This window comes from Salvelinus sp. IW2-2015, linkage group LG10, assembly GCF_002910315.2.
Source record: "Salvelinus sp. IW2-2015 linkage group LG10, ASM291031v2, whole genome shotgun sequence".
NCBI lineage: Eukaryota > Metazoa > Chordata > Actinopteri > Salmoniformes > Salmonidae > Salvelinus > Salvelinus sp. IW2-2015.
Genome location: NC_036850.1, coordinates 10,423,061 through 10,438,397, shown reverse-complemented (window position 1 = coordinate 10,438,397; position 15,337 = coordinate 10,423,061). Strand labels below are relative to the sequence as shown.

At 44.8% G+C, this 15,337-nt stretch overlaps 1 protein-coding gene across 1 annotated transcript in view; it reads right to left on the bottom strand.

The window, feature by feature from the left end:
- znf536 (zinc finger protein 536) overlaps positions 1 to 15,337 on the bottom strand; it is a 188,402-nt gene that overhangs the window by 51,597 nt on the left and 121,468 nt on the right. The window contains exons 5-6 of the mRNA XM_070445379.1: positions 11,168 to 11,326; positions 2,288 to 3,913 (exon numbers count right to left, since the gene is read on the bottom strand). Of these exons, the coding sequence (XP_070301480.1) occupies positions 2,288 to 3,913; positions 11,168 to 11,326 (1,785 nt within the window). The remainder of the gene's footprint in view (positions 1 to 2,287; positions 3,914 to 11,167; positions 11,327 to 15,337) is intronic.

Below are 15,337 nucleotides of genomic sequence, written 5' to 3'. Positions count from 1 at the left end.
TCACACACACAACCCGATTATGAACACTGACGTCATACACAGAGTGTACAAAACATCATGAACACCTGCTCTTTCCATGACATAGACTGACCAGGTAAACTCAGGTGAAAGCTATGATCCCTTATTGATGTCACTTGTTACATCCACTTCAATCAGTGTAGATGAAGGGGAGGAGACAGGTTAAAGAAGGATTTTATTTTTGTGTGACGTATGTGTGCCATTCAGAGGGTGAATGGGCAAGACAAAAGATTTAAGTGCCTTTGAACGGGGTATGGCAGTAGATGCCAGGCTCACCGGTTTGTGTCAAGAACTGCAGCGCTGCTGGGTTTTTCACGCTCAACAGTTTCCCGCGTGGATCAAGAATGTCCCACCACCCAAAGGAGATCCAGCCAACGTTACACAACTGGGGAGAGCATCGGAGTCAACATGGGCCAGCTTCCCTGTGGGACGCTTTCAACACCTTGTAGAGTCCATGCCCCGAAGAATTGAGGATGTTCTGAGAGCAACTCAATACTAGGAAGGTGTCCGTAATGTTTTGTACCCTCAGAGTATATTCATCTCTTTATGTTTCGTGGGTTATCTCTTGGTGTTGTCTGAAAACTGTAACAGGGTCAGGAGATTGTAGAAGAGTTATCAATGCTGCTGAGCTGTACACATAGTCAACAGCCAGGCCCTATTACAATGAGAGACTGACTCGAGCTAGGGGACAATAACATACACATAAGAAAGCCCTTTGTTCCATAGACAAAGCCTGATCTAAAAAGGTCAGGCTTTCTCGTTTCTGTTGAAAAGCGACTACGTCACAAGGGTAGCTTTCAAATGCCTTTTGATTAAAGGAGGACATTCCAACACAAAAGCACTTACAAAGTAAAAATGGCACTAATTTTCATCGCTGTGAATGACCCTCTAAGATGGTAAAATATGCAACAGGTTCCATGATGACAGACATAGTTTCCACGACAGTAAAGGTCAACTAATCATGAACAATTGTGTCATTTCTTTACGACGGGTCACGTATTCACAATACAATGGTGTACCAGATTTCTGTCCCTGCCTGGTAAATTATCATGACGACAACATCAAACCTCTAAGTAGAAAACCAACTGACTGACGAATGCTGTTATCCATTTCATTTGAATATGGGCTTTGATTCAATTATTTCGCAAACCGTGAGACAAAAACATATCATAAAACTATTTCTCACGTAAATATACTGAGTATTTTGCAGCATGTCGAAACTTAATGAAAAGAGGCCGATATTTTTTGTCTGTTAATCCTAAATCTATTTGCAAAGGGATTGTTTATCTAACAAAATAAAATAACCGTCTTGCTATTCGATATTTGTAGAATATGAGCAGTGGTATCAACCTAAACACAGAATTAATTCAGGTTGCTAGACAACAGGCCTCGGAAAACGTATGTGTGTGACATTTAATGAATATTACAGTATATTCAAGAAATGCAATATTTAAAATGTATGTTGTCATTTAAAATGAGAGGCGAGTRAGAGACATATTCAATGATGGAATCCTCCAGATATGGCTAGTTGAATTCTGGACTAAAGTGTGGAGTTCACTTATCCTACTACGTACAACTACACTGGCTGGCCCAGTGCTGAGCTATGAGCTCAACTTGAAGATTCCTTTTCCCTGAGATTTTATCACCGAAACTGCAAAAGGGCACTCCGAAAAACAGCAGTCTCAAGGAGCGCCTGTAACCTTAACAGAATCATGAAAGCTGACAGTTCATTTTTCACAGGCCCATAGATCTTTGGGTCTTATAAAGTAATGGGCTTTTGGGAGAGGGCTTTATGAGAGTTAAGATAGTTAACCGCTGTGTGCTTGAGATGACTTGGGAGCTGAGGTCCTGCTCTCTAGGAGACAGGATTATTCCCTTCCCCGGGATGGAGGGAGAGAAGACACGACTGTCTCCCTAATATAAACGTGTAATAAAGATTAATCTGTTGCTACTCGCCACTCCAATAGCTTCTAAACTTGCTTGAAATAAGGTTGAAATCACTTTCGAGAAAATCTCGTTTTTCTGTGTGAGTTTCTGAGTTTCATTGTGAATCTCAGGACAAAGTTATGAGTGTGTGTGATGCTGTGTGTGTCTGAATCGGGGTTTTGGCAAATGTACATATCGTAGTGTTAGAGAATGTAGGTAAATACAATATTGAATGTGTTTCTGTGTGTTTGTGTGTGTGTGTGTGTACATTGTTTGTGTGTTTATTTATGTAGGGGCAATAAGATCAAAGGTGGTGCAATTCGGCAGGGTTAGGCTCACTTACCGGGTGCGTCTGGTCTCTTGATGCCGCTGCCGCTGTTTGAGCCGCTTCCGAGGCCGTTGAACGCTGCGAGGTTCTCCGAGCTGTAGGCCCTCAGGACGGACAGCATGTTCATCTGCTGCTCGAGATGGGCATGTTCCGGTTTCAGCAGCCCCGGGGGACCACCAGGAGATGAAAGGAGACCCAAGCCCTGCTGCCACTGCTTCTCCAGGGGCGGCTGAGGCCGGGACTGGGGAGGGAAAGGGGCCCCAGGGCCCATGGAGACCCCTGGTCGTTGGGCCTCTCTAGCCGGGGACACGGCCTGCATCTGCTTCGGCATCTGATAGGTGGCACTGTCCTCATCTTCCCCCTCCACCCCGTCCTCTTCCTCCTCTTCCTCCTCGTCATCAGAGTGGGGTCGCTGTCTCTCCGGTTGGGCGGAGGAGGACTCGGTGCTGCGGCAGCGCTCGCCGGCCCTGCCTTCCTCATCCTCAGACTGTCCTTGCTCCTCCAGCTCCCCGCAGGAGGCCTTGTCTGAGAGCTCATCCCCAGCTGTTTCTCTGGCCTGGCTCTGCTGCTCCAGGGCTGGGTCAGGGCATGTCGCTCCAAACCCCTGGAGGCCYGGGGTCCTTGGGGAGCCATCRTACATGCCTCCATACTGCTTRTAGAAGTCRCTCTGGAAGGCTCCCATGCTGGCRTGGGGCTCCATGTGGTTGGACCAGGCTGACTGGCTCTTCWCCCCCTCTCTGTCATTGTCTTTGTCATGGAGGTGGGCTGGGCCCATGCTGGCCTTGAGGAAGTGGGAGGGCTCCCCCTGGTGCTCCTTGCCCTCCTTGCGTTGCTTGGCCTTGCCCAGGTGGTTGGCCTGCAGGTGGAGGGCCATCAGCTCCACAGAGGAGGTGGTGAAGGAGCAGAAGAGGCATCCATGCCACGCCACGTTGTCCTGGAAGGTGACAGAGGAGCCAGKCAGAGAGCYYGTTTCAGGCTTGACATTGACAGACAGGTCCAGAGGCTCGTACTGGGACCCGGGTTTGCCCGTTGAGGGCTTGGCCTCAGCCTTCTCCTCACCAGTATCATCCCTCTTGGCTTTGGGCTCACCACTCTCAAAGTAATGCTGGGACTGCAGGTGACTCTCTCTCATCTCCTTCTCCTTCTTCAGGGAGCTGAGGACGAAGCTGTCCATGAAGGCCTGCAGGGAGCCCTGGAAGTTGACACCGTTTCCCACCATGCTCTGGTACGCCCGACCCAGGTCTCTGAAGCTGGCTGGGACGTCTGCGGCAGAGGGGCCCTCTGGGCTCTTCATGCTTTCAGAGGGAGTGTCAGATCCCAGGCCATTACGCTCTCGCTCTCTGTCCCTCTCGCGCTCCCTGGGGGACAACATACCGGGAGGGGCCCACTGGTGGGGGTGCAACGGTCCCCCTCTGAAGTCCAGGCTGGAGGGCATGCCCTTGAAGACMCCGCGGAGGACATCAGGACGKGCGAAGACGCCACCCTTSCCGTGCTCYTCCTTGTGCTCAGAGRGAGKGGCGTGTCCRGAGGAGGGGCCGCCGCCATTCTGCCGCTCACGGTGGTGGCGCTCCAGGTGGTACTTCAGTGAGGCAGACTGGGTGCCTGCGTAGTCGCAGTGAGGGCACCTGTAGGGTTTCTCTCCTGTAAGAAAGATAGATAGANGCTCCAGGTGGTACTTCAGTGAGGCAGACTGGGTGCCTGCGTAGTCGCAGTGAGGGCACCTGTAGGGTTTCTCTCCTGTAAGAAAGATAGATAGAGAGAGAGAGAAAAAGAGAGAGAAAAAGAGAGAGAGAAAGAGAGACAGGAAATGAATAAGAGAGGGAACAACAGTGAAAACCAACACAATGATCTCAGTGTTAACCAACATTCAACAGAATTCTGCATTCAGCAAACAGCTCCTCAGCTCCATTCGGGGATTGGCATGTGAATACGGGTCGATCCAGCTCCGCCAAGTGAGCCATCACTCATGTCGACGCAATAAAAACCATTTCACCATATGGTGCTTTCAGTCCACTACAAGAGATAATATTTTCAACTGACAACACAACTGTCTCGATGTTATCTCTGTTTGCATGGTGGTTGTTGGTGGGTCTCTCTCTCTTGGCCTTGTTCGCTGACAGGCCTCTGCCTTGGCGATGAGACAGTGATTTCTCGGACGTTCTCTATTTGCAGTTTATCATAAATCACCATTCACAGAGGAGAAGCGCTCCATTTCTTCCCAGCTGAATGGCTCTACGGCTATTTGGAGCAAATAGTGGAAGACACAGTCCCTTCATATGAAACTAAAACAGACTTTAACTGACACAAATGAGCAAGAATGTACATATGGAAAACATGTGTCTGTATATCATGGTAGTAGCATAGTGGTAGTAGCATCATTTGACTTACAGTGCAGGTACAGCATCTCTACGTAAATACACTGTGTATATAAATATTCATAAATATTTTTGAATGGTAAAATTGAATGGTAAAACGCAATTTGTCTAGAAAAGTGGATCTCCTTTGCCTTTGAAGAGATAAGTTACAACCAGTATCTTAACATTAAAAACGTCCTGTTAGCAATTACAATATATTTTAAACCAAAGCCAGATTTGGAATAAAAAAACAACAAGCAGAAATGCTAAGCTTGGCTTTTAGACATAGTAATGCCCCTGGCATGCATTTCTCTTGTATAAGTTACAGCTACACTTGAAGTCGGCGGTTTACATACACCTTAGCCATATACATTTAAACTCAGTTTTTCACAATTCCTTACATTTAATCCGAGTAAAAAATCTCTGTTTTAGGTCAGTTAGGATCACCACTTTATTTTAAGAATGTGAAATGTCAGAATAATAGTAGAGTGAATTATTTATTTCAGCTTTTATTTCTTTCATCACATTCCCAGTGGGTCAGAAATGTACATACACTCAATTATTATTTGGTAGCATTGCCTTTAAATTGTTTAACTTGGGTAAAACGTTTCAGGTAGCCTTCCACAAGCTTCCCACAATAAGTTGGGTGATTTTTGGCCCATTCCTCCTTACAGAGCTGGTGTAACTGAGTCAGGTTTGTAGGCCTCCTTGCTCGCACAGGCTTTTTCAGTTCTGCCCACAAATGTTCTATAGGACTGAGGTCAGGGCTTTGTGATGGCCACTCCAATACCTTGACTTTGTTGTCCTTAAACTTTGGAAGTATGCTTGGGGTCATTGTCCATTTGGAAGACCCATTTGCGACCAAGCTTTAACTTCCTGACTGATGTCTTGAGATGTTGCTTCAATATAGCCACATTTTCCTACCTCATGATGCCATCTATTTTGTGAGTGCACCAGTTCCTCCTGCAGCAAAGCACCCCCACAAAACATGATGCTACCACCCCCGTGCTTCACGGTTGGGATGGTGTTCTTCGGGCTTGCAAGCCTCCCCCCTTTTCCTCCAAACATAACGATGATCATTATGGCAAAACAGTTCTATTTTTGTTTCACCAGACCAGAGGGCATTTCTCCAAAAAGTACGATCTTTGTCACCATGTTCAGTTGCAAACCGTAGTCTGGCTTTTTATGGCGGTTTTGGAGCAGTGGCTTCTTCCTTGCTGAGCGACCTTTCAGGTTATGTCGATATAGGACTCGTTTACTGTGGATATAGATACTTTTGTACCTGTTTGCTCCAGCATCTTCACAAGGTCCTTTGCTGTTGTTCTGGGATTGATTTGCACTTTTCGCACCATAGTACGTTTATCTCTAAGAGACAGAACGCATCTCCTTCCTGAGCGGTATGACGGCTGCGTGGTCCCATGTTGTTTATACTTGCATACTATTGTTTGTACAGATGAACATGGTACCTTCAGGAGTTTGGAAATTGCTCCCAAGGATGAACCAGACTTGTGGGGGTCTACAATTTTTTTCTGAGGTCTTGGCTGATTTCTTTTGATTTTCCCATGATGTCAAGCAGAGGCACTGAGTTTGAAGGTAGGCCTCGAATACATCCACAGGTACACCTCCAATTGACTCAAATGATGTCAATTAGCCTATCAGAAGCGTCTAAAGTCATGACATAATTTTCTGGAATTTCCCAAGCTGTTTAAAGGCACAGTCAACTTAGTGTATGTAACTTCTGACCCACTGGAATTGTGATACAGTGAATTATAAGTGAAATAATATGTCTGTAAGCAATTGTTGGAAAAATTACTTGTGTCATGCACAAAGTAGATGTCCTAACCGACTTGCCAAAACTATAGTTTGTTAACAAGACATTTGTGGAGTGGTTTTAATGACTCTAACCTAAGTGTATGTAAACTTACGACTTCAACTGTAAATGTGTTAAGAGCAAGGGGGGTTGGAAAAAGTCAAGAATATAAGGATGTTTGTCAAGTACTGTGTGTGTATATATAGCTATACCATGTTTAGATTATACACATGGAAACCATTTTTTACCGAAAAAAATGTTGCATTGTTACGCAAGACTGAATTGAATGATTTAATTCTCGCAGTAGTAAATCATGGATATAATTAGCAAATGGAATACTGCTCAAGTAATTTATCATTATTTGGAGGGCACCATTCCAGAAAAAGACTGTAGGATCTGCAGACCTACTGCACAGTTCTCAAATAAAGGGCCACAAATACAAACTCAATACAATATTGATACCGGAGAGAGAGAAAGAAAATTAGAGAGGGAAAGGGAGATAGAGAGAGAGACTACCGTGTTCTTTTCTTTTACACAAGAGCGATTTTGAAGCATATTTAAAATAAACCATGCGAGATGAGCTTTTAACCCAATAAGTGCTTATCCTCTAAGCAGGATAACAAGGGCTTGGGCTGATTTAATAAGGAAACGTCCCTGATGCAAATGATCATTCTCAATTCCTTTAACTGGACAAAATGATATTCTAGGCCCAAAATTAGAGTGAAATTTGAGTGATTAGTTTTTTTGCAAAAACAAATAAAAAATGGTAAGACTGTTAATGATGAAAATGGTTATCAACACCACCATTCCAAATAATAAAAAACATAAGACGACATATGCTTAATCTTGGGCTTCAGACAGTTGAATATAACCAGTGACGTACAGTAACGGTACAGTAAACAAATAGGTGGGTAAACTCTGATCACCGATCGTGGTGAATAAAGTCACGCTTCCTAGACTTTCAATGCGTTTTTCCACAAAAAGTGGGTAAACTGTTAGGCAAAAAAAATAAAGTGGGTGAACTGTGTTCACTTGCATTTAATATTATAATAATATAATATATGCCATTTAGCAGATGCTTTTACCCTCCACACCACTGAGTATAACTGAACATATGATACCTATCTAAACAAACCTTGAAGAGTAATCAATGTCCACATGGCTGGGAAATGTATACCGTAAATGTGTGGTGTGGTGTGTGTGTGTGTGTGTGTGTGTGTTCTTTGTGGACCATTTGGACTCGCTAAGACATCTGCTCAATCATACGTCAGGGGCATGTGTGACATCTGGGGAATATACTGTATCCTGCCTTGCAACATTACACACAATTTACTGCTAAAGGTCATTATGTACCCGTTAATCCACTTTTAATTGATATCAGTGCAAACAGCACAACCTCTGTGAAACACAACAGATCTCCATGGCACAAAAGAAAGGAATTATAATTTGTCCTTGTTTAGAAATATACATTTCTCTCCCCCCCAAAAAATGTAATATGTAATAAAGAAAACATATTAACACAATCAAGGGGAAAAAATGAAATACAAATTCATAAAATATGGGGGCAACTATTTCCCGATCACCTGCCAACAGTACGATAAGAAAAGTCAATTTTCATGAGAACTAATATAACGTTTAAATGTATCAATGGATTCATCCTCCCAGTGCTGGGACATAGTGTGTTTTTGCTCTACTTCTTTCAGCAGTTCCTCGACTCCAACATATTTCCTCTGGATTTGGATGCTTCGTCACAGCTCCATAGTAACCACTCAGAATAAACACCCAGAGCCACTACAGAGGGGCAATTACAACAGTTAATAGATATGACGTACTTTAAGATACATTTCCATATGGCTTTACGTAACGTGGGAAAGGCGATTTCCACTGGAAGAAGTGCTGTTATTCAAATCTTATCTGGGCAGAACTGGGAAACCCTTCGGGAAAGGAACCGGTCCAAACGCCTAACCTTTCAGTCAATGTTAAATAGCATTTAATAAGGCTGTTGGTCAGCAACAAACATCAACATATGTTTTACTATACAGTAGTGTTGTTACATGCAAAGAGGTAGTAGTTTGGAAAAGGGTAGGGAATGTTGGTATTAAACCTGTTCATGAACGAGAAATTGAAATAACAGGGGCGAGAGAGGGAGGGAGGCAGAGAGATGGAGAGGGTGAGAAAGAAATGGAGAGAGGGAGAGAAGGAGAGAGAGGGAGAGAAATGGAGAGCAAGATCATGGGTCCCCATTGATTCATTCTGATTGGTTAGGTTAAGGTTATGTGACATGGGCAAGGCCTGGCTCTTTCTCTGTCCCCGTTTAAAGGTGAGTGGAAACTCTACTGGTTATTTCCCCTAAAGTTATGCGCAGCCATTGTCAAGAGCAAAGACCTTTTTATTTTTTACACACAGCTGCTTACTGCTAAACACTGCCTTGTCCAGAAGGGGACAATCTGTGTCTCTAATTGCTGTCACTGAAGCCTAGATTCATTATGTGACTTTCCCATTAAAATGTGAGCATTAATTTGTATAATGAAATATCACCCACTGCAGTGTTCATTAACTGTGGCCCCACACTGTATTCTGCACAATGTTAGCTACCTAGAAACTGTGGTTAATTTCACTAATGGATATTTTCCCACTCACTGTTCAAGAGGAAATTAATACTGTAACATTAGCTCTTTAACTTTTAGAGAAATTTAAATTCACTTCATTCCTTTCAACAAAATGTTAGCGAGTCATTAATCTAACATTGTGTTGCACAAGGCGAGCACCTCTCAGTAAGCAATGCCATTGTGCTGTTCAGACTGAATTAGGATGAAGGGCGCATTATGTCATCTCCGAGTTCCACTGTTTTGCCATCAAGGAGGAATCTTCCCAGGATGTAAAAGTCATCACCCTGATGTAATCATCATCATTTCAACCTGAAGTCAATCTGATAACGTACGAGTGATTTAAAGGGCAACATCTTGTAGACACATCAGACGTTTTCTGTGCACGAAGTGACCATGTTGAGTTGTGCTTACGCAGGGCCTGGCCTGCTGCACCGTGTAAGTTTAACGGAGGGCCTGGGTTGAGGCCTCTGTTTCCTATCTGCTGAAATATGGCCCTTCTGGGGACCCTTACTGTACCACTGAAAACAGGCATAACTCAGCCCCCCTCTGTTAGGTAACAGATTTCCATGTCCCACCCCCCTCTCTTGGCGGTGAGGTATTCAGAGGTCTGCAGAATCAGGGTTGAGGCTCCTCCTCTCTTGGCGGTGAGGTATTCAGAGGTCTGCAGAATCAGGGTTGAGGCTCCTCCTCTCTTGGCGGTGAGGTATTCAGAGGTCTGCAGAATCAGGGTTGAGGCTCCTCCTCTCTTGGCGGTGAGGTATTCAGAGGTCTGCAGAATCAGGGTTGAGGCTCCTCCTCTCTTGGCGGTGAGGTATTCAGAGGTCTGCAGAATCAGGGTTGAGCCTCCTCTCGATGACCTGGATGTGCTATTTTACACAAAGATCCTAATTATGGTAGTGCACAAGTGCTCCTGCGCTACGCCGAGCTACGAGCTACGCCGGCTCCTTAATTCCCCTCCAGACCAGAGGTATGTGGTCCTTATTAAAGGGGAGGGGGGAGGCACAGTTTGGGTGGTCTCCCTTCTCTCTTTTTAAGTGCATGGCGAAAAAAAGGGGGGAAAAAGCAAGCATTGATTTCCTCAGCTGCAAGAGATTTCCATTTTAAGTTCTGAAAGCTTGCGTCATGCCTTTACTGGCACATTTTTTTTGGAGGGGGGGGGACTGTAAAATGGTGTCTTCAGATACAGAGGTCAGGACATCAGGCGCTCTATCCGAGAGCATTCACAGCTACGTGTAGAATAAGAACAGAGGCTGATAAGAAATGTAGTCCTAAAAACTCAGAGATCGCCATGAGTATACGGGATGTACTTTGTCATTCCCAGGCCTAATCTGAGAAAGAGAGAAAGCAATGCAGACTGAAGAGGTATTGTAGCATGGTGTAGTAGACTGTCACTGTACACTCAAGCTCTCCCCTCAGCCAAGTAATTAGAGCACGGCTCTGAAGAAATGCTAAATACTCGTTTCTAGGGTCATGCTCTTTTGTGTCTGATATGGGCTGACTCATAACATTATGCCACGGATTTTCACAGGCGGTCCAGTACAGTACTCGAAGCTACATTCCAAGCAGTACTCCAAAGCTACAAGGTACGCAAAAACACACACAATGCAGAAACATAGTGTAGAAACACGCTGTAACGTATAGCACATAGCATGTCAGATTAGCCTGTTTGGACAATACGCAGAGCCGACGTCCTTGATCTAAGGTGACCTTAGAATGGCCCGGATATTTACTGGGACATGTCTACCTTGCAGTGTAGTGTAGTGGGGTACAGTATAACAGTCTGCTCTGGCTCTGGTCAGTCGACACAGTATCCACCTCATTACTCTCAATGGGACCACCTCCACCTCCCAGCAGCTAACACGGAAGGTTATCCAGGTAGAGATATATTTTGACACCTACATATGGATAAGATTAGACCAGTAGCTAAAGCAAACCACTGAATGCCATTGTCCCATTGATTACAGCACATTTCCAGGAAACAGCTGTGTGCTTCGAATAACTTTTCCCGCCAATGGTATTGAACATGGCCAAATGGTGTTGACTCGAGTTGTAGGCAGAGAGCGGTGGCAGAAGGGGAAACCGGTGATAGCAGTAATATCCAAGAGGAACTCACTCCACTGACCTGTGTGTATCCTCAGGTGGACCTTGAGGTGATGAGAGGTGCGGAAGGTCTTCCCACAGTAGGGGCAGTCCTTGATGGCCGAGCCCAAGCTCCTGTCCCTGTGCTGGGATGGGGCCTGCTGAACACTCCCCGCTGTCTTCCCCAGGTCATCCCCGACATCTGGAGCAACAAGAGAGACACACACAGACAGACACACACGGTGGTGAGTGTCACCTCAAACCGTCACCATGTCAGAAAACACACTTTTACTTTTGCTTTGTCCTCCTGTTCCATCCAAATCTGCTAACACCACACAAAGTAAAACACATCAATGGGTTCACGTTTTGCCGCTACCCCCCCCCCCCCCCCCCCCCCGTTTCAAGCTGACAGAACGCTGACAGTTCATAAGCTTTCAGGCTCCTTTAGAAACACCGGGCCGACCCCCTCCACACTCTCCCGCTCCCGTCGTAATGTTTTATCCCCGCTATCATCATCTTCTGGTAGCATATGGCGGATTGTGTTGAAATGAACAATACAAAAAAAGAAAGGGCTCTGTCAGCATTGGGCTAACGCGTCTCCGCAGCGCCCCGAGTTTGACAGGTAGCGTCGCTTCTGTCAGAGATACGAGAAGGGCGATAAGAGTGACCCCGCCCCTGCTTGAACTGCCACTAATACCGCASAGACGTGTGGAGACCAACAACCGCTCTCCACATAATCACCCGAATCTCAGGAGGAACTGAAATAGATTTGAAAAGAGTTGACGGCAGCACAACCATAAGGTGAGGATGTTATCTCACACGTTTATATGGGTCATGACCTCATTGCATGTCCAGCTAACAGTGTAGACGGTTTCTCAAGACGTCCTTGCAAGCTCTGATGGGGTGTGAAAGCTACACTCTAGTCGAGCAGAATGACCGATGAGGTGGAGTGAACGCCAGAGCCCAATGCCAACATAACAACCTTGTTAACCACATACCCTGTTGCATCATGGGTAAGCAGGAAGAAGTACCAGTTCACAGTATGATAAAGTATTCTGTTTATGGCTCCACCCCATCACCCCCCCCAGAAGCAATCTCTGGTCCACATCTGCTGCTTGTGTTTTTTTTGTTTTTTTTCTCGAGTCCGGCACATGACATGGTATGCGTGTGGGGAGAGAGAGCATCTGAAACGGAGCAGCCCACTAAGGCAACCATGCCACACAATCAAAAGCATTTCTTCCAGTAGCCAAATCTTTTATTTTCTTCCCCACCCCATTCCACCCTCTTTAAGAGTCAAATAAGGTTTCAAGAAAAGCAAGACTGAAGTCAGCAAGTCTTCCTACATGGCACTAATCACATGATTCTACACCCACACTGCCAACGTACAGTGTACTATTGTATTTATGTGGATGTGACCCCCCAAGGCAACAGGCATACAGTGTTGAACAGTTTACATAGCCTTACCTGTAATAACCACGGCCACGTTCATACTGTACACCCAATTCTGATCCGCGTGTGACCTTTCCAAACCCACCCTCTCCGAGCCAATGCATAGACACAAGGCTTTTTTAATCAATACTCCCAACATGTCTGCAGTACATATACAGATGTAGGATCTTCATTTGATCACCTTGTTGCAGGAGAACTTTCCCGCAGCACAGGAACTTTTAAACCTGTAGTGTATTGAGGTTTAAAAAAAGGCTTCTAAAGTTTGTCGTTTCCACTTTTCCCTTATGAAAAATGTATCAACTGCTTCAAAAATGTGCATTAATTATAATCCACATAATAGTTTATATTTCCTGTTGCTGCAGGATTATTTTCCTGCTGTAGGAAACTGGCTCAAATTAAGGGCTCAGAAACAGCAATAGCGTTTGCTGGTCGAGAGGACCTAGCACCTCGGAGCGTAATTTGCACACCGATTGTACATGTAGAATCACGTGACAAATGCCCCCAGTCAGAAGTCTCCAGCAGCGGGTCCCTAAAGCACAGTGCACAGACGAACGTCAGACGAACGCTAGATCCCCATTCGGCACGATGTGTGCAGAGCCTTGAGATCCTACATCTGTACACATATCGTACTGTAATCAAATTCTCCACAAACACATTTTACACCACTTGACATATCCCCTCTTGGCAATGTTTCCTCTTCTCGTGTAGCAAATACAGCTCCACCTGTCCACCCCAGATGGAGTTGAATTAAACCCCTAAAAACACAGCTTATGGCCAGCCTCATCCTCCGGCCCTCTGTGTGGCAGGGTTAATAGTGATCCTGTACCAGGGTGAGGCTGCTCTGCCAGCATTTAACAGTCCTTCAATAATGAATGTTCCAATCGCTATGTACTCGCACGCAAACAAATACTCAAGCACACACAATCACACACCAAAACTTCAATGTATCTGTTCATGTAGTGTATGGACGAGAGAGAGATAGAGATAGAGAGAGAGAGAGAGAGAGAGAGAGAGTCCCAGGCGATAGGCGTCCAGCGTGGTTGTCCTTAATCAGCTGACTGATCCCAAGCTTTTAATAGGGCTGTTCCAATTACTGTAAAAGTCATCCTGCGCCGTATAACCACAAATATTGACAGTTTATTGCACAACACATTTATGACATTTGAAGGTCACCTCATACATTACACGTGGTCTTCCAGAGGAGCGAGTCTGGGACAGAGAGATTCTCGATAACTCGCCCCCTATAACTATTCTCCATGTATTGATTTTCCATTGCTTTGCTCCTTTTTATGCAAAGGAAAAATCTGCAAGAGAAACAACAATAAAATGATTGTCACAAGCAAGCCATTGGCTTCATATATAACCCTGTTAAATCTTGCAACCATAACTCTCAATGCTATCTCTCAGAGACGGCTACAGTGCACACACTGTTAGTGTACTGTTAGGCCACAGCTAGTGCTATACATGTTTAGTGCTTTAAGTTGGCTTAGTTCAAGTTAATATTACCCAGAGGGGAGCGAAAAGCCTTACAGGGATATGGTCAGATGCTTTCACTGTTGTCATTTCTTAGTGATCAATGTCATTTCTACAATTACTATTGATTTAACAAGCACGTTAAGCTAATAAATAAAATGACACAATTGAATGAAACATCCTTAATACTACTGTACGTACCTTACTACACACAGCAAACTGCAATGTTGTAGCTTGTTATTTTCCTTAGCTAATCTAATCTGCATTATCAATAAATACGTTGTTCTCTTTTCCGCCAAGCACTGCTTTTCCAGTTATATACAAACTGACACATCCAGGCTCTGTTGCAGTGGAATAATATCACACACATGCATATATAATTCAGGCTTTCTGATTTGAGACCAGCTCTGATTTTATTGGGCTCATCCAAACGTAATGGAACATAACAGAACAAAGGGCTGAGATCAGATTGGAGCAGAGTTGTACAGGCCATCTGGGAGGAGGATGAGTATCAGTCATTCTGGCTGCTGTCTGCTGCACTACAGCTCTGACACCAGGAGCTCTGCTAGTGACAATAAACACCCGTACCTGTTTGTGTTTGTGTTTGTGTGTGTGTGTGTGTGTGTGTGCGTGTGCGTGTGTGTGTGTGCGTGTGCGCGCGTGTCTGTACTCTGAGGCAGCCCCTCCAGACGGACCACACCCTGTTCCCATTAATGGAGAAAGCAACAACAACAAAGAAATAACTGAAGGGAAAAGGCCTCTTCCTTAATGGTGCTCTTTCAATCACACTTCCAGGCTAAATTGTTCTGTGGTTTTGATTACAGCGATATCACTTTCATACAACAAAAAAAAGAGAATAAAAAAATAGTGTCATAAAAACACAAGATGTCTCCCTCTCTCTCCATTATTCTAATGCATCTTGTGTGCTGTCAAAGCCAGTGCCCTCTCCCTCTATGTAACTACTGTCAACGGTAAGGAAACGCGTGGATAAAAAAAGGAAAAAAAAGAGAGAGCAAGTAAAATGTGATGACATCATTTGAAAGGCATTAGGCTTTTCAAAATGCGCCCCGGGGGGAGTTGATTTCCTTACGCCAGAGCAACACAACACCATCCGGCTGATGCTCTGTTCTCTTTTTTTTGTTGGACGGGTGCCATCTTTGTGAACGGCTGGTTCATGCGAGTTAATCAATTTGAGGTTTAGTTACACTGCTGAGGCTAGCATTCTAGCCACCGCTAGAAAGTAATCTGAACTCGTCGAATTTATTAACCAAACACCAATTATCATTAAACA